At 40.5% G+C, this 19989-nt stretch overlaps 1 protein-coding gene across 1 annotated transcript in view; it reads left to right on the plus strand.

Annotated features, from left to right (window-relative positions):
* The window catches only part of cv-d (vitellogenin-like lipoprotein), a 49640-nt gene extending 32562 nt beyond the window's left edge, over positions 1-17078 (plus strand). Inside the window, exons 15-27 of the mRNA XM_089237424.1 lie at positions 2466-2746; positions 3842-3962; positions 4061-4322; positions 4519-4807; positions 4905-5117; positions 5227-5502; positions 5607-5744; positions 5840-6061; positions 8340-8616; positions 10212-10369; positions 10489-10734; positions 14114-14297; positions 16513-17078. Coding sequence (XP_089093550.1) covers positions 2466-2746; positions 3842-3962; positions 4061-4322; positions 4519-4807; positions 4905-5117; positions 5227-5502; positions 5607-5744; positions 5840-6061; positions 8340-8616; positions 10212-10369; positions 10489-10734; positions 14114-14297; positions 16513-16796 — 2951 coding nt within the window. The 3' untranslated portion in view covers positions 16797-17078. The remainder of the gene's footprint in view (positions 1-2465; positions 2747-3841; positions 3963-4060; positions 4323-4518; positions 4808-4904; positions 5118-5226; positions 5503-5606; positions 5745-5839; positions 6062-8339; positions 8617-10211; positions 10370-10488; positions 10735-14113; positions 14298-16512) is intronic.
* Positions 17079-19989: the final 2911 nt, after the last annotated feature.

The following is a 19989-nucleotide window of genomic DNA, read 5'->3' on the forward strand; positions in this document are numbered from 1 at the left end:
AAATCAATATTTTCTTCCAATATGATGTTTCCAACATATTATATCTATACTAGCTATAATACCCGGCGCTGCCCGGGTTTTCTTCAATGAGGCTTTTTTGGATCACGTGATATCTCCCTCTTTCTTTGAGGGACACGCAAACCGTGTCTAAGTAAACCAATATGGCGACTTCCTGCGCGACTCATGAAATGAACAAATCTAGATTTAAAGAAACATAGAAATAAAAAAATATTTTTTTTTTCCTTTTTTTAAGGGGCGCTAGGTATTCCCTCCCCCTCTTGAACTTCAAGTTAATTATCTGCCTGCTCAGCTTTCAAAAAATGCTTAATTAAAGCTGTGGAATTTTTTCGATGTACTTTTTACGGGCCCATAATTAATTTTAAAACAACCTGAACTATATGAATTGATGCAGTTTAATATCAAAAGATAATACGGAAGACATTAATTTTTCATGCTTGAGAAGATATAAATAAAAAGTTGAAATCAATGTTATTACATGAATACCCAACTCAAAAGTAGGTCCGGCTAATTACTTCATATTCAATCTCCTGGGCTTTGTGTACCTCTAAGCAAACACAATATTTCAGAAATCGGGAATGCTATACAATTTTTAAAAATATTGATGTGACGGAAAACCCCACCAAATATCAGCATTTCTACAGTAAAAGCGGCAATTTTAACAGTGATTTCTATGAGTCTCACCCTTTTCCTGACCCTCAAACAGATACTGATGATGATTATGACGTCTATTCAAAAAGCCTCATTACTGAGAGTATTGAAATGTGATTGTATTCAATAGTAGTATTGTGTAGTATTGAAAGTATTGGCAAACCATTATAAAGGCATAAACTATTATACATATACTATCAGGATTAAAGAAGTGACAAACCATTGTAAAGGCATATACACGTCTTAAACGCATCGCTAGGGAACCACGGTAACCAAAGTAAACGTTCGGAAAGTGATTGTTGAGGCCCAAAAACCATTGTTGCCGGACAGTTTTTTGCCCATTTGGGGCATTTGCCCTGGTCTGACGAAATTTTAAAGTAGCCTATCGTTCAAGTCGGGTCCCATTGGGTATATATATGCAAAATTTGGCGACGATAGATCTAAAATTGTAGATTTGTATAGAGAACATACACACACACACACAGACACACAGAAAATCAATTTTATATATATAGAAGATAGATATATAAAATTGATTTTCTGTGTGTGTGTGTCTGTGTGTGTATGTTCTCTATACAAATCTACAATTTTAGATCTATCGTCGCCAAATTTTGCATATATATACCCAATGGGACCCGACTTGAACGATAGGCTACTTTAAAATTTCGTCAGACCAGGGCAAATGCCCCAAATGGGCAAAAAAACTGTCCGGCAACAATGGTTTTTGGGCCTCAACAATCACTTTCCGAACGTTTACTTTGGTTACCGTGGTTCCCTAGCGATGCGTTTCAGACGTGTTTATGCCTTTATAATGGTTTGCGACTTTTTCCATCCTCCCAGTGATGAGACTTTTTGAATAGGTGCTATAATCATTACCAGCATCACTTTGAGGGTCAGGCAAAGGATGATCCCCCAAAGAAATCAGTGTTCAAATTGCCGATTTTACTGTAGAAATGCGGAAATTTGATGCGGTTTTCCACCACATCAATAATTTTAAAAATTGTATTGAATTCTCGATTTTTTAAATATTGAGTTCGCTTAGAGATACACGAAGTCCAGGAGATTAAATAGGAAGTAATTAGCCCCGGACCTACTTTTGAGTTGGATATATATCCATGCAATAACCATTGATATTTCAACCGTTTATTTATATCTTCTCAAGCATGAAAATTAATGTCTCCGTATTGTGGCTTTTCATATTCAACTGCATAAATTCACATATAGTTTAGGTTGTTTTAAAATTAATTATGGGCCCATAAAGTACATCGAAGAAATTCCACAGCTTTAATTAAGCATTTTTGGGAGCTGAAATAGGCAGAAATAGATAACTTGAAGTTCGGGAAGGGGATCGAAATACCTAGTGCCCCTTAAAAAAAGGAAAGAAAATATTTTTATTTCTACGTTTCTTTAAATCTAGATTTGTTTATTTTATGAGTCACGCAGGAAGTCACCATATATTGGTTAACGTGGACACAATTTGTATGTCAGGCCCGTCATTTGGGGCCCCCTCCCCTGGCTTTTGAAAATACACTGTATATATATATATATATATATATATATATATATATACACACAAATATATATATATACATTGAGTACTTGTGCTTTGCCCCCCCCCCGGGAAAAAGTTGAAATGACGGCCCTGTGTTGTATGTCCCTCAAAGAAAGAGGGAGATATCACGTCATCCAAAAAGCCTCATTGAGGAAAACCCGGGCAGCGCCGGGTATTATAGCTAGTCTTAAATATAAATCATGTTCTGATGATCCGACGACATTTTATTCTTGAATTGTTGTAGAGGATTACAACTTTGGAGGAAATACAAAATTCGCATACTTCGCCAGCGACACCGGTTACATTCCCAGGACTGTGTACCTAGGAGTCAACGATTTCCTCGGTGGCAAGTCACTGGATACCTTTGGCGTCGGCTTCAAGCAATACGGACTCGAAAAGTTTGTCGATAGAATCTTCGGACCCAGAGGAGCGTATGGCAAGAGGTCCGTGTTCGATCTTTTCAAGAAGAGGTCCAAGAGGGACATCGGAAACGTCGAGAAAGAACGCAAGGAGATCCAGGAGAAGGTAAGCCGGGGAAAGCCCTGTGAAGATACTGCTTAAAAATCAATTAGTATGACGACGGTACGTAAATACAGTCGGACTCGCTTGTAACGAATTTACGGATGTGACCAGATTTTTACATATAACGAAAATTTTCAGGGCCCTACGCATTTCGATTGCCTATAACGCACCTTGATTTCAGGCGTTGATTCGCATATAACGATTTTTCGTCCGATTTTCAGTTGAAATTCAGTTGAAAACTCAAAATTTCTGATGTGGCCTGCAACCTCAAACCTAATTTTGTAAAAATGAACTGAGCGGCACATTTACAGATCGCTTAAGTGACCCGTGGCACAATTCCATTGCATTTAAGCGACTTGCGGCATATTTTTAGATCACTCAAGTAGGCCCGTGACACATTCACTGATCACTTAATTCAATGACCCCCACGGCACAGTTACAGAACACTTGAGCAATCAGTGGCACATTTAGACATCCCTTGAGTGACACGTGGCACAGTTATACAGCACTAAAGCGGCCCCCAGTGCGGTTTTACATCACTCAAGCTACCCGCGGCACATTCCAAAATTATTTAAGTAATCCATGGCAGGAGTCCGGATCACTTGAGTGATGCGTGGCACAGTTCCAGATCACTTATGCGGCCCGGATACATTTTCAGATCACTTGGATTCACAAAACATTCGGTTCTGACATCAATCAAACCGGGCCGCGAGTGATTCATCGTTCCATACTCTCTCTTCCACCCCCCATTCATTTCCCATTAGTCGTGCTTGTAAGCAAATAAAGAATTGAACCAAGCCACGGGCTTCTGAAGGTTGAGAACCACTGCTGTAGAGGACTTAACAACAGAAAGAACGTTAGTTCAGGTGCTCGCAAACTAACGAAAGGTCTTTCCTCGTTTCTGGCGCACTAAGTAAGATGCCATTGAGAATATTTCATGTTTTTATAAAGGGTGGTTGGTGACGTAAGCATTATTCAAACCCCCCCTCCCCCGCCCGTCATCAAAAGTCAGCAAATCGGAAACCTTTCCCCCCATTGATGCTGAAATAATACTTGAATGACCCCTTATACAGTTTACTAATAAGCCATACTTTACAGCTTCAGGTCAAGACTCAAGCTTATCCAGAGATTCGTGGAGAGATTTTCTTCAAGTACATGGGTAACCACATCTCTTTCTTGTATTTCAACGAGTCAACCTTCGAGAGTTTCTTCAAAGAGGGTGAGTATTGAGAAACATCGCACAGTCACAAGGGCATTTTTATGGAAAACTAATTCTTAAGAGCCCTAATATGATAATCCTTTGAAATTTATCCCCAGGCGGTTTTTCAATCCCGAACTACCCGGCCAGGTACAGCAAGCTGCCGCAATTCCATTACCAAAGGTTCTTCCTCGCCATCGACAAGTTGTATTTGATCCCGAGTGAAGCTGGTCTTCCGATCATATTCGATTACAAACAGCCCATGTATTTCTACCACAAGAACAACAACCTCGAGTTCAAAGTCAACCCATCCTTCTTCGGGGAGGACAGACAGAACAAACTACCCACCGACGTCGAAGTAAACATCGATGGGCACATCATGTGAGTGTGAACATTCCTAAATCTTTTTGTACGACTCAATTATTAGTAGTAGTAACATTGATTCGCCTATAACGATTTTTCGACCGATTTTCAGTCTGAAAAATGACAGCTTCGATAGATTGCCTGATTTTCCAACCGGAGAAAAAACTCAGCCGCGACTCTGATATTTCTATAATTTTGTTTTTCATCCGATCAGAGCCGACAAGAATCTGTACGCATCTATCGGTGCTGTGGTCCCCTTCGAGATGATGACATTCGGTGCTGGAATAAACAGGCGCAGCACGGTTTCATTGCCAACGAAGATCGACTTCAAGCTGGACTTGCAGACCACTAAGCTGACCACCAAGTGGCGGCCGGTCGTTCCCCACGAAATCTACCACTTCCACTACGAACCCTTCACGTTCATCGATCAGTACAACAACCACGTCCCAGTCGACTCCGAAGAACGTTACCTGCCGGTTCGCCGAGTGGGACACAAGAAACAGGTGAGAATGGGAAGAGATCACGTCGCTTCAATCCTACATTAACTACTTACAGTATTGTCGTTGTAGTGACAATCTTTTGTTTTCTCTGCTTTCAAAGATCGAGAGGAAGTTCTTCCACGATGCCTTAGGTTTGGGATTTCATATCACGAAGGACTACGACAACGAGTGGAATGACCTCGGATCTTGGTTCAACTTCATGACGCGAAAGGACTTCAGAGAAAAGTTCTATTACCTCTACGCGAACCCGCAGTTCGAACCCTACCACTATGACGTTGTCCTGCAGGCTGCTGACAAGGATGCCACCACTGAGGTGGGTTCGATTTACCAAATAGTCTAACTGAATTACCCATGGGAAAAAAGAAAATTACAAAATATGCAGATCCAATTCATAATTTTCATTCATCTCATTTTTTTTATAGGTTGAGAATTCTTTCCAGTTCTCATGTTACAGAGAAGATGCCCAGAGACCTGCATCACCCCTCGCAGATCCCGAATTCAAGGAATACGGTCACTCGAAATCCGGCAAGGCGTTTTTGACCTCAATACTTGAAGGACAGATCATAGCCAGAGGATCCAAAGAGAGGAAAATCGAAGGTGAAATCGTCTACTCGAGTGACTTCACCAGGTTCTATCACAAGCTGAACTTGTACTACCGAAGAACCCCAATGACCAGCAGCGAGACCGAGAACTTCAGGGCAAGTATTCGAAAAAAAATTTCTCTCCTCATGCGACGTGCCTTTTATTTTTTTCTGCATGTACTGCAAGAAACTACATTTAACATCAATTTTTTCGTTTATAGATCTGCGGTAGTGCTTTCCTGAAATACCCAGACTACGATCTCGAGAAGATGTACTCAATGGACAGCGTTGGAATCGATCGTACCGCCGAAGGCAAAATCAAGGTCCACTTCGGAAAAGACTGTCACTCCGACCAGAAGGTATAAATGAATCATAATATGGCGTACTTGTCGACTAATTTTCTAACCGTAAAGAAAAATTTAAAACTTTTTTCCCTTCTCGTGGTACGTTGCAGATCGTAGTCCAGAGCCAGTTCAGCACGACCGACGAACAGGTAGAGTTGGAGCGCAATCGGGAGCAGCCCGACACTGTGGAGCACTACAATCCATACGCACATTTCTACCAACAGTGCCGCAAGGACCAGCAACAAGGCCAGATCTACCCGAAGAGCTGCATCGATTACATATACCTGTCGTACAATGTGCATAAGTACACTTTCCACGTGAAACATGAGAAAGTAAGTAGCTTGTTTTTTTAAGATCTCCAAACATTATGATCACAGTGGCACACACACAGAGAGAACAAAAACCAAAATCTAATAGACATCGCGTTTTACCAGCACCTCCTAGAGATAGAAAGCCTCTGCACTGTTGCCATAAACGTCATTCAGACTACCTAGCAAGCATTTTAAAACGCAGCATCCTATTCCGTTTCTTCTTATTTTGGAGTAAAATCTTCCTGATTGGCTCACAAATACCGCATAGTGATTGGATGTAGGGCATAGAAATCGCCCCGATCATTTCTTTTCCTCATATCGATTATACTAGGACGAACAGGGAATTTTTCCGCCTGAATATTCTAAGGGAAACTGGACTACTTACTGGCGTCACAAGCAGACTGCAGAGGCCTTCTGTCTCTAGAAAGTGTTTGATTTATGCGATGCAAGGTGCAAAACTTATTAGCAATGTCATGTACTTTAATGATGAATAACAGAAGTCATTTGAGCTGATCGTACAAATTCTATTTATTTACAATGTACAGGGTGGGCAAAAAGTCCGTAGAAACTTTTAAAAATTAATAAAAACCGGAAAAATATCCTAAGTAAAAAACGGTTTGCAGGGTTAGTATCACTAAGTCACGGGAATTTTGTTAAGACAGGAAAAAACAACTCAAAAAACAGCCGATAGGTAGCGCTCGTACGAGCGACTTTGGTGGAAATATGCAGATGAGACGGTTATAAGAACTTGCGCTCCTACACCAGTTCGCCGGTGTAGACCGTGTATGTGGACAATGCTGCACTCTGCCGTTGATTTGTGACTCGCCTGCAATGTGTTATTCCCTCTGGTGGCGGTCATGTGGAAAACATACTGCTGTAATGAACGATTTGGAGGCATTCTGTTCGTTATTATCTTTTCTTTGACTTCGAAGACTACGAAGGAGCACGCTGGCAAGACTACGGGGAGGGGAGAACGGGCATCTGTGTCGAGTTGGATTCCACCAGCACCTCCTAAGCCGGGTTTTCCTAGGAGCAGGTTTCTTCAGCGCGCGCGCAACGTAAAAATGCTGATTGGTCAAAAAACCCTGAATTTCAGGTTTTTAACCAATCAGCGTTTTCACAGCGCAGTTTTACTCCTAGGAAAACCCTCCGCACTGTTTGTCATAAACGTCATTCAGACTACCTAGCAAGTCTGAAGACTTGCACATATTCAGACTACCACATTTTAAAACGCAGCACCCTATTTCGATTCTTCCTATTTTGTCGTAGAATCTTCCTGATTGACTCACAAGTATCGCATAGTGATTGGATGCGGGGCATTGAAATCACCAATTCTGAATTGAAATAGTGCATGAAATTAAAAATCGAGAAATCTCTCCCTCGTTGCCGGTCTTTTACGTCTCAGCATTGAAACACGAGAAATCTCGTTAGCGGTCGTTTAAGTGTTAATAAGAAATAAATATAGAATAGAAAGCGTTTATAGGATACGCTCGCTTATGACAACGGATATTACGGAATTCTTTACGATAAATTCAAAACGATTTACATGTAAGAAAAATATATGTGGTCGAATCCCGATTTAACGAATCAACTGAAACCAAAATTTTTATTCTTTAAATCGAGGAAACTCGTTATATCGGAATCAATATTAGCACAAATAAACGACGGAAACTTCTTAAGAAATTCGAGGAATTCGTTAAATCGGAGCTCGTTACATCGGGGTCCAATTAAAAATATTTAGGATGTTACGTGGTAGATTAACGAGTAAAAATATCTTCCCTTATGAGAATATAGAAAATCAGCAATTTTTGATTTAGGATCCTTTGGATATTAGCACCTTAACGATCAGGACGAGATACCTCGGCCCTGTGTATAAGGAAAAAATATACATTCGAGCTCTCACTCCCCCCCCCTTCCATTGGTAACCCTTTGAAAGAAAAATTTGTTGTTTTTTCCCCCCTTTACCTCAGCGTAATCGTTTGATGTTTCCTGCCATGCGACTGTTTGACGTAGAGAAAGTGTGGCTGGGAGAGCGAGAAAGAATGATGGCAATGCTCTCCTCTCATCTCCCCCCCCCCTCCCGTTCGTTTCATAGATATGAACAATGATACCAGTTTTGGAGATTTATCTCTGCCAGTTCAACTGCACACGTCGCTTCGTCGAAAATTTTGCCTAAAGAGATTGTGTACATAAAGATGGTTAATTACCAACATAATTTTTTAAATTGCGTGTGACATTCTTTTGTATTATAGCTTTGTCTTTAAGTGATAGTTCTCATGTGTTCGCTTTAACCCTACAGCTCACGCCGGAGTTCTTGAACTGCACCTACAAACTCGGTGGATTCCTGAGGCACTTGATGTACGACGACGCCGATCACAACGTCATTGGCGTCAACAACCCAGAAGACGAACTGCACTTCGAGGCTAACTTCTCCGCTATTTATCCTGTCGCGGACATCCGGGTCAGGAAACCCAAGAGCGAGAGCCATTACACTCACGTGTACGTTCCAAATTACGAACCGTTCATCTCTGCACCATTTTACCAGGACGTTGACATCAAGAGGTCTTTCAACAAACGTGAGAGGCAGTTTACTATCATTTTTTTTCCTTCAAAAACTCGATTCTTCCAAAATACGTGTACTGTATTCAGGGCCGTCTCAAGAGCATCGTGGACCCCCGGGCCAAGTGATTCATTCTTCTGAGGCCCAGAAATTTCAACCGGTTCTGATTTCTCTGAGGCCCTCTTCCCTTGAGGTCCCCGGGTGGGCCCATGCGTAAAGACGGATTGATCTGTATTCATGTATCTGTTCTCCGTGTGCAACTTAAGCCCCGTTTACATGCGCAAGATTGGGGGGGGGGGTCGCTTTGGTGATTATTACCAGCATGACCACAAAGAGGGACGAAGATCCGTCAGATGAGTCCCATCTTTGTTGCGGAACAATGGGGAGTGACTCCGATCTCCTCTCCCATAATCATTTGTGCCGCGAAAACTACTGTAAGCTCCTTCGTTAGCCATCTTGAACAACTACTTCCGTTCAACCCGCGTAACCAGTGACGACTTCCGGAAAGAAGAGATGGCAATACCGGCATAAACTAAACACGCCATGCAGGCCCGTCATTTGGGACGGGGGGACAGGCTTTTGAAAATACACTAAAAATATATATATATATATATATATATATATATATATATATATATATATATATATATATATATATATATATATATATATATATATATATATATACAGGGTGATTATAAAAAAACTATCCCGACATATGGGCCCCTAACTATCATACCATTCACAGAAACTGAATGAAATTTTGGCATAAGGTATTTTGATGTATGCGCTCAAGAATGATATGGAAAACAACAGTGTCACTCTAACAGTTACGGTTACAGTGAGAAAATTTCGAAAATATCAAATGGCAACCCCAAGTTTTTTGTATTGGAATGTGATCTCCATTGTGAAAAACCCTACATAGCGTTCGAACGGCAACTGTAGCATGAAAATCACCGGCGGTAGATAGGCTAAAAGTGAGGACAACCAATAAGGACAGAGAAGCAGCATAAAATAAAGCATTTTATTGTGTTTCCACATGACCTTGTGGAGGACTAATCAGGCTGGGAACTCAGACGAATGAAACGAACATTAATGCTCTGGTGCACGGCAAAGTCCTTTTTACTTTCTTAGCTCCGGGGATTTTCGTGCTACAGGTGCCATTCCAACGCTATTTAGGGTTTTTCACAATGGAGATCACATTCCAATACAAAAAACTTGGTGTTGCCATTTGATATTTTCGAAATGTTCTCACTGTAACCGTAACTGTTAGAGTGACATTGTTGTTTTCCATATCATTCTTGAGCGCATACCTCAAAATACCTTATGCCAAAATTTCATCCAGTTTCTGTGAATGGTATGATAGTTAGGGGCCCATATGTCGGGATAGTTTTTTTATAATCACCCCGTATATATATACATACATACATTGAGTACATATGCTTTGCCCCCCCCCCCCCACGGAAAAAGTTGAAATGACGGTCCTGACGCCATGTAAACGGGTTGTAGCAAAAATTCCTGTTACGAGTAACTTACCGGGATATTTTATGGCACATGTAAACGGGGCTTTAGTGTACGTGGTGATTCATATTTCGTGTCATTCATTTTCAGACTACTGCTTGCTCGACCAGGACGTGGTCTACACCTTCGACCGATTCATCTACAAACTGCCACCTATTGATTGTGACGTCGTGGTAGCCCAAGACTGTTCACCTCAACAAAACTACATGGTGTTGACAGGAAATATCAACCACCCGAAATATAAGAGGGTAAGCCGATCTACCTGTTATACCCAAAACTTTTCTGGATCATCGACTCATCCAATAAGCTTAATGTTGAAAATCCAAAACGCCCAATAATTTCAACTTTTTTCTTTCTCCTTCGCTAGCAACTCAAAGTGTTTTTGGGCAAACACAAGGTTGAGATCCTTCCAGTGTCCGACGATTCGAACCTCATCGTGAGGGTTGACGGCAAGAAAGTCCCCGTTGGAACAAACGAGCCTTATTACTTCTACGAGACTCCGGACAGCAAGGAACCCGATTTCTACATCTACAAGATCGCTTCTTTCTACAACCTACAGTCAATAAAATACGGCGTCGGTGTCGAATACGACGGGCAGCTAATCTACCTCGTGGTAAGCATTCGTCTCATAAGACGTTTACTTATACTTTTTTTGTATATTTTTGTAAACGCCATCTATATACGAATTCGAATAAAAAAACTGCTGTTGTATGTTTCGGGAATGTTCAGATCTGCAGAGAAGATAAATTTAGGTAGTATGAAATTCACTGAAATTGTTTAACAGCTTAGGCGGAAAAAAGACCACCCCCCCCCCCAATCCAGTCGAATCCCGTTTTAACTAACACTTTCCAGTCACCAGATTAACCATTTGATTGACGGCCACGATATAAAACTAACAAACACCCACATATACACAGATGGCTCCAAACCCGATGAAGGCGTCGGGGCAGCCTATTGTGTATACACAAACAATACAGAAAAGCAAACGTGGCAAGCAGCGCTAGATAAAAACAATAGTAACTTCCAAGCAGAATTGTTATCGATAGAAGCAGCTGCACAATACGCAACGGGAGCAGAAGAGCGAGTTTTAATAATAACTGATAGCCGCTCCTCCCTTCAAGCACTTCTAGATCCAACAAATAGAAACGCAATAGTACGTGTATAGAGGCGGCGTCTATTAGATAACCCAAAACTTTTCCTAGGTTGGACCAAGGCCCATGAAGGTAATCTTGGAAACGAGAGAGCAGACTCTCTAGCCAAAGCTGCAATCAACTGTGACAATAAACTTGATAGCCCTTTCCCACTAACGCTCCTGAAGCGACAAGTTAAACAAGCAACCCTCCAGAAATGGCAGCAAATTTGGGACCAAAGAACAACAGCTAGGAAAGTGCACGAAATTGTCCCCCGAGTCACATCACACTAAAATGGAATAGGGAGGTGACTATCTTCATAACAGGACACGGCCCATTCCCTATATGTATATCTACACGAACGGAGACGCCGCCGAACAGGCAAATGTGCCTGCGGTATGGTGGGTACTCCTGTTCACTATGCCACTGAGTGAAAATTTACTGAACATCTACACATGTACAAATATTCCGAAAACAATAGAAGACAATGGTTCACTCAAATAATCAAAAACAAAAACATAGCAGCAAGGATTACAAGCCTTGTCAGATATATACACGATAACGAAAAACAAGAAAATCTGTCCACCAGATTTATAAAATAATGTTTTAAATGTTACACAAATAAGGGGGAGAAAAAACAGAAATGGATAAAAACAACAACAAAAATCATATCCACATGACTGCCACTACTAATACATGATATAGCATGTACTAACGGGACCCGGACTAAGAATTTTTATGACATTCCCGTTACAATGATGTAAATGTGATAACCACAAGTGTCCTTCATGCCGCTATTCTAGCTAGGCGGGACGACACGAATGATTTCATCTTAACCATTACATGTAGTTTATATTTTATATATATTCATTTTTTTTTAAATATAAATATAACCAGCCAGATCGAGTCAACCAAAACACCAAGACCGAAGTTGATCCTTAGCTAAGGCTCTCTCCAGACAATCCCCCATTTAAACCAAGATCACATTGCTCACCAAAGTAGGTTTAGGGCGAGACGACTCGACCTGGCAGTTATATATATATATATGTACTAGCTATAATACCCGGCGCTGCCCGGGTTTTCTTCAATGAGGCTTTGTGGATCACGTAATATCTCCATTTTTCTTTGAGGGACATACAAACCGTGTCCAAGTTCACCAATATGGCGACTCGTGAAGTAAAGAAATCTAGATTCAGAGACGTAGAAATGAATATTTTTCCTTTTTTAAAGGGTCGCTACGTGTTTCGATTCCCCCCCCCCCCCCTGAACTTCAAGTTATCTATCTGCCTGTTTCTATTTCGAAAAATGCTTGCGGAATTAAAGATGCGGAATTTCTTCGATGTACTTTACGGACCCATAATTCAATTTAAAACATCCTAAACTGCATAAATTTATGCAGTTGAATATGAAAAGACAATGTCCGGCTAATTACTTCATATTTAATCTCCTGGGCTTCGTATATCTCTAAGCGAACTCAATACTTCAAAAGTCGAGAATTCAATACCATTTTTAAAATTATTGATGTGGCAGGAAACCCCCACTAAGTTTCCGCATTTATACAGTAAAATTGGTAATTTTAACACTGATTTCTATGGCGATCATCCTTTGCCTGTCCCTCAAAGTGATTCTGATGATGATTCTGACTACTATTGAAAAAGTTACAAACCATTGTAAAGGCATAAACACGTCTGAAACGCATTGCTAGGGAACCACGGTAACCAAAGTAAACGTTCGGAAAGTGATTGTTGAGGCCCAAAAATCATTGTTGCCCGACAGTTTTTTGCTCATCTGGGGCATTTGTCCTGTTCTGACGAAATTTTAAAGTAGCCTATCATTCAAGTCACAGGCAGGCAGAAAATCAATTTTATATATATAGATATAAATGTGCGTATATGTGTATTTCTCTTTGCTCTATTGAAGTTCTTCATGCATTTCATGTCCACAATACACGTGCGTACTCATATTGTCGTATTCATGTTGCTGACGGAGTAAGGTGCTAAGCGAGATGGCCCCGGGGATCCCTAATTGTATATTCCCTCACACAATATTTGTATTTTGTATATTTTCATCAAATCCACCAGAGCGAGTGAACTCAACCCAATAAAACTGATGCTGGCTTCTAGTCCGCAAGTTATCAAACCCATTTGCTCACCAATAAGGTGTTAAGCGAGGTGAGACTCGCTCCGATGGATATTTTATAATTCACAATAAGATTCTCATTTCTTTTTATATCCTGTGTATATAATATGGCAAGAGTAAGATAACAGATGAGATGGCATGGGGGGGGGGGGGCACTCAATTGCTTTTAAAACATACCTCCATAGTTATGTGTACATTCATCTTAACTAAACCCCGAAACTTCTCCAACTCCTAATCCTATCTCGTCTGTAATCACCACAAAATTTGTCAATCGCGACAGTACCCAATTGTCCGGGGAAAATATGTTGAAAAAGTTTGCATGTGTTGCTTTTTTTTTTACACAAAATAAAGTGTTCCAGACTCTGCCACGAAGCTGGGCTGGAAGAGATCTCGGCAACGGGATAAGTCCAGTGGCAAACGTCTGGCGTTCATTCATTCATTCAGTCACCATATAAGTTAACATAGGAACAATGTATAAACCTGGAATTCCGTTATAACGAAATTTCTTTAATAGCGAAGTGATTTTTCCCTTGGAGTTCGTTATAACGGGATTCGACTATAGTATGAGAGACTATAGTATTTGCCGCAAAATTTCACAATTATTTTGTGGTGTGCCGAATTGCAATCTTTTAGCAGTTGGACATTTGCTGTTGCATGGACATTGCAATGCTAGTGAATGAAGTTCGTTATTAATTCTTGTGTTATGTCTCTCTTGCTCAACAGAACTCGATCTTCTACCGATCGAAATTGTGCGGACTTTGCGGAAACTACAACGGCCAAAGGTACGACGGACAAGACACAACAGAAGGTTGCCACTTGCCATCCACAGACGCCTACGCTTACAGTTTTGCCATCCCGTCGGATACTTGCACCGTTCCCAAGATTGAACAACATTGCTACGGTGAAGGTAAGATCTGCGATTCATCTCAAATATTTCAAAGCTTTGTAATCGGATAAAATCCACACTGCATAGCCAAATGGTTGTGCTGATCAAAAGTCAACAATGCACCATGCTCAGTAATGAAATCAAATCAGCTGTGTTATAATCAATCTCAGCATAGTTAATGACCAACTTTATCTATAAATAGCTGTGTACAGATGAACTCGGTTATAGCGACCTCGGTTGTAATGTAATAATTGGTGGTTCTGAATAACTCCCATGTAGAGAATAATGATAACCAATAACGTCAATGAAAACGCAACAACCTCGGATATAACGACATAATTTTGCAGTTAATCAGTACTATTCATCATAATTTACGGTGATAAAAGGACACGTATAGGGATAATTTCTTAATTTTTCCCCTTTTTTATCGATTTTTTTTACATTTGAAAAGACGCCCCTTCTTTTCAACGGAGCTTACTTTAACTCATGGTCCTTGCTAAAGCTGCTGAAGATGAAGAGATAATTTGCATAATAATAATAACGTGATCCACACGCATTCGCAAGGGATCAGCTTAATTTTATAAAACTTTATAAAATATATATTGTAGGGGACCTCATGGGTGCACCATGCCAGGACGCACCTGGGCATGGCTCGTGTGGATGGGGAGCTTAAAGTGCAGAAAGGGCCTTAGGAAAGTTAGTTAGATCTGTGAAATTTTCGAAAGTGAGTATGTAAATTGAGTTGCACGTATTTCTTGCGTGGTAGATGACCCCTAGAATAATCACTTTGCCCGAAGGGGGGGGGAGCTGTGATACTGCTTAGCTGGTCCTGACCATATTCAACTTTTTTTTTTTTCTCATGTAATGCATTCTAAATCACAGCACACTTGTCAGCAAAATTTCGTCAACAGCTTAGAATAAATCATATCTTCAAAAAAAAAGGTGGTTGATGACGTAAGCAACCTTCAAACCCCCCACCCCCATCATCCAAACGTCAGCAAATCAGAAACCACCCGCCCCCCCCCCCGATGCTGACGTAATACTTGTATGACCCCTAACTGAGCTCGGGATTGCCGAAATAAGGGGTTCTAGGAAGGCGAGATATCTCCGTAATTGCCGAAATACAAGCCACCAAGTTTTACGAGATGCCGCTGTAAAGCCGGTATTATACTTTAAAAGTTTTATCAAATCCCTTTTATAAAACTTGAAAAATCCAACCAATAAAGCTCATAGGTTACATTTGAGCAAATGCAACCGATAATCTATTTGGTTGAATTTTTCAAATTTTGTCAAAGAACTTTTAGAAAACTTTTATAGCGTAATACCGGCCTAAGGGTTGAAGACGATGTCATGATCGAAATATATTTATTGACTGGCACTGCGAAGTATTGGCCAAGGAGCATGAAACAGCATTCGGACACGTGGGCCGACTCCAACATAGGTAAGACAAACTTAGTGTCCAATATAGAGCCCATGTAAAAGTTATGCGAGGGTTTATTCAGCTCTGTCTTGAACACCAAGACAGAGTGGTGTCTCCAACACCACTCTTTCTTTCAAACCAAGCCCAACTCCGGTCTATCGCCAAATACAATTTACTACCAATTAAGTTGCGTTGGAAAGGTGCGTGTGTACCAAACCACCTCAGTATTCACCTAGTGGTGCGTGTGTGTGTAAATATTTAGTGTGCTATCTATACGTATATCAAATTGTGAGTGAAGTGTAATGATCGGAATAATTGTATCATTGTTGGTCTGTTGCTCTCTGCATCGACAGCGGTGTAAATTTCAATGATTTTAAAACGTTTTTCTGTTGCCTCTTAAAATTTGTTTTTTAAGAAGCTCTCTTAATGTTTGCTAACCGAAGCAGTTGCCCTCTTTGTCTCCCTCCCCCTCCCCAGCTCATAGCCCTCGCTAACAACATTATAGTAAAACCTCTCTTAACGGTACCCCTTTCTTGCGGCCAAAAAATAATTTCCCATTGTATAAAAAAAGTATCAAACCCCTGATTAACGGTCAACCCTCTTTTACGGACGAATTTTTTTGTCCTGGCGTATCTAATGGCACAATAATTTTTTTGTCACGGATGGAATATGAACTAAATTTTTCTGAAATGGAAATTGAAGTATTTAGAATATGATTCTTTTTTTCTTTTTGCCCAAGCATTGTATATTCAACTCTCATATAAAGGCCATCTCATTACATATTTGTACATGCTTTTGAATTTCCCGATTTTTCAGGTGGAGCCGGATGTACGGACCTGAAGACCCACGTCACTCAACTCGCATCCGGTAAAGTTCCCCAGACCTGTTTCTCAACTCAGCCCGTGGCCGAATGCAGGCCCGGTTGCGTCGCCAAGACCCACGTCAAGAAGACGATCGGCTACCACTGTCTCCCGACCAAAGACGACTCGACGAAGAAGCTCCTGAGACAGCAGCAGACCAGGATCCTGTACGAAGTCAGGCGCAAGAGCCAGGACCACACCCAGGAAGTCGATTTCCCCGAAGGCTGTTACAGGCAATGAAACCAATAATGAAATAGCATACACACAATTATATATCTCGCACAAATGGGAAAAGATGTTATTCCTATGGAACTTTTTGAATTGTGTGTGTCTCAACTTTTTTGACAAATATACACATATGCTGTTTCGAATTCCATCTTGGAACTTTACAGATGCTTTATTAAAGAGAAAATATTGTGATCGCGGGTCCAGCAGCCCGCTCTTAAGCCTACGCGTGTACATAAAAGTGGAGGTACAAAATATTCTACTGCTACACAAAATAAAGATGAATTCTTTTTCTAATATTTCGTTCTGTTTATTTCAATTTATGAGTAACTAGCTGTTACCCGCGGCTTCGCTCGCGTGGATATGGTTGGGGGTCATTCAAGTATTACGCCAGCATCGAGGGAGGGGATTCCAATTTGCTGACTTTTGATGACAAGGGGGAGGGAGGTTTGGATGATGCTTGCGTCATCAGCCACCCTTTATGAAAATATGAAATATTCTTAATGGAATCTTATTCGGTGCGCCAAAAACGAGAAAAACCTTTCTATAGTTATTGGGCACCTGAACTAACATTCTCCCTAATGGTAAATCCCTTACAGAGCCACTTCAGCGATCCCTAAATGTTCTACGGATCCTTCAAGTGCTATGAAAATGTTTCCGAGCCGCTCAAATGCTCTGGAACTGCATAACGGATCACTTAAATTATCTGGGAATGTTCTGCGGATAACTTGAGTGATGTAGAACCGCACTGGGGGCCACTTAAGTGCTCTAAAACTGTGCCACATGTCACTCAAGGATCTCTTAATGTGCCACGGATCAAGTGTTCTGGACTGTGTCGCCGGTTACTCAAGTGATCTTTGAATGGAGAAAGTGATCTTTGAGGCCTGCTTCAGTGATCTGAAAATTTGCCACGGGCCACTTAAATTCTCGGGAATTGTGCCACGGGTCATTTAAGCGACTTGTAAATGTGCAGCTTAGTTCATTATTACAAAATTAGCTTTCAGGGGGCAAGCACCATCAGATAATCTTCAGGGCTACATTTGGTCTGCGGGTCAAGGGTTTGCCATATATGGCTTAAAGGGTGGGTAGCAATGAATTTCTTGAAAAGAAATTTTGAGTTCTTACCCTTCAAATAGCATTGGAATTAACAGAAATGGATTATAATAATATATAAAGGTATTTTCTTTCGAAATTGTAATTTTTTTACTAATATTAAGTAGTATTTACTAGTATTCAAATTACTAGTAATTTTTTTATGTAGTAAAATTTCGATTAACCGTCACCGTCCGGACCTGGGCTGTGACGGATAATCGAATAACAGAAATCTCTTGATACACATGTACAGTAACGTGATTTCACTGCGAGCTTGGGACGAAAATGGAAATAAAATCCTTCAATAGTGAATAATACATTTATTCTGTATTTAAATATAAACTTGAATATGAGGTCAGTCCAGGCAGTGGCGACGTTGAAAATGATGTCCGTATTATGTTGTATCTCTTCCAAAATTCTTTGACGGTCATGGCATCATCAGATGAAGGCAAGCCTTCTATAAAAGCTTTCCTGTAACGGCGCTTTATGTTTTCAATTATGCCCTGGTCCATAGGCTGGATAAGTGGAGTTGTATACGTTGGGAGAAGGAGGGGGCTGTGTTAAGGGCATTGTCCATTAACATCAGTGCTTCCTGCCGCAACTGCTTTTCGGCACGAAAAGGTTGTGGAACCATTCTGAAGACATTGTTTGGTCCATCCAAGCACTTTTTTTGGGGCATAAATAGTTCACAGACAATGCGTTCACATTTAAAATTTTGAAAGCACGTGTTTTTTTTGGATTTACCAATCACAAGCAGGGGCAATCTACGATTGCCGCTGGCATTTGCGCAGACCATAGCAGTGATCCGATCTTTTTGTATCTTAAAACCTGGGGCTGTGTTTTCCGTATGTTTTTTTTAGACGATGACGGATAACAAAAACTGACGGTTAATCGAAGTTTAACTATATTTGAATATTTATAACCGTGTGACCGCGCTCTAACTGATTGGGAAGAGGCGTCCCCCTACTCTCCCAAGCCGACGAAATATTTGAAAAAAAATTAAATATTTTCGTGAAAAATTAAAATATCGAAAGTAAATACACGTTTGCCATTTTTAACCGATTTCAGCCAATTTAAATGCTTTTGGAGGATTGTTAACTCCAGGGCCGCCCTTAGGGGTATGCGACAGAAGCGGTCACACCAGACCCCGCGCTTCTGAAAATAAAAACATATATATACAGAAAATATAGTAGTTTTCATAAAACTTTCAATGATAAAACAAGGTTGCTGCATTTTGACAAAGAAAATGTTACAAAAATCTAAATAATGTAATGAATAATGGAAAATTATTCATCACACTTATTATATACAGTAATGATAAAACAAAAAAGAATCGTATTTGTCGAAGGCGGATGTGGGAAGTGGTTGGAAAGGATGTACTAAACATCCCTGTTCCAATATCTATGGGATATATGCGTGTGTATTATATCCTTCAAGATTGTATCAATAAAGGGTGTTGGAGTGTCTTCCTAGTGCAGGTGGAAACAGCCACTGAGACTAACTTATAGGGACATTATTTTTTAGCACGCATTGCTTATATATACACGTTTCTGACAAACACATATAACAAGTACAACATACACTAACCGTCATGTCGCCGGTCTGTCGAATATTAGCATGTTCCTCGTATTGAAGCTCCTTCGAGGGAGAAAAATTGCATGCCTATCAAGTGTGGGGGGAGGTTTATTTACTCTATACAAGTGGTGCCATCTGGGTTAAATGACAATTTTTTTTAATGTTCCAACTACCATTTTTCGCGAAACGCAACACTGTGCTAGTTTCTGACTGTTTTCGAGACGTATGCCATTTTGCTCGCGTATACAGTGGAATATTTCAATCTGGCGTACTTGCAGAATTTCTGTGCGACTTTACGTTCCCATTGTGTGCGTTTGATCGTGAGATTCAAGTTTTCAACTTAGGGCTATCTTCATAGCAATAATGCTGTCAAGAGAGCGTGACGAATTTCGAAAATATGAATCCCATCAAAAACATTTCATGTAAAAACTGAAGCCAAGTCTCTCGAGATTCTTTCGCCGTAAAAAGTTGTGATATCTGATGTAAAACCAAGTCTAATACCGCTATTAACTGTGACACTTCGATTCACAAATCACCCCAA

Source organism: Pholcus phalangioides, unplaced genomic scaffold, assembly GCF_987345545.1.
Source record: "Pholcus phalangioides strain wild (caught in Gottingen) unplaced genomic scaffold, Ppha-v1.0 ptg000010l_1, whole genome shotgun sequence".
Taxonomy (NCBI): Eukaryota; Metazoa; Arthropoda; class Arachnida; order Araneae; family Pholcidae; genus Pholcus; species Pholcus phalangioides.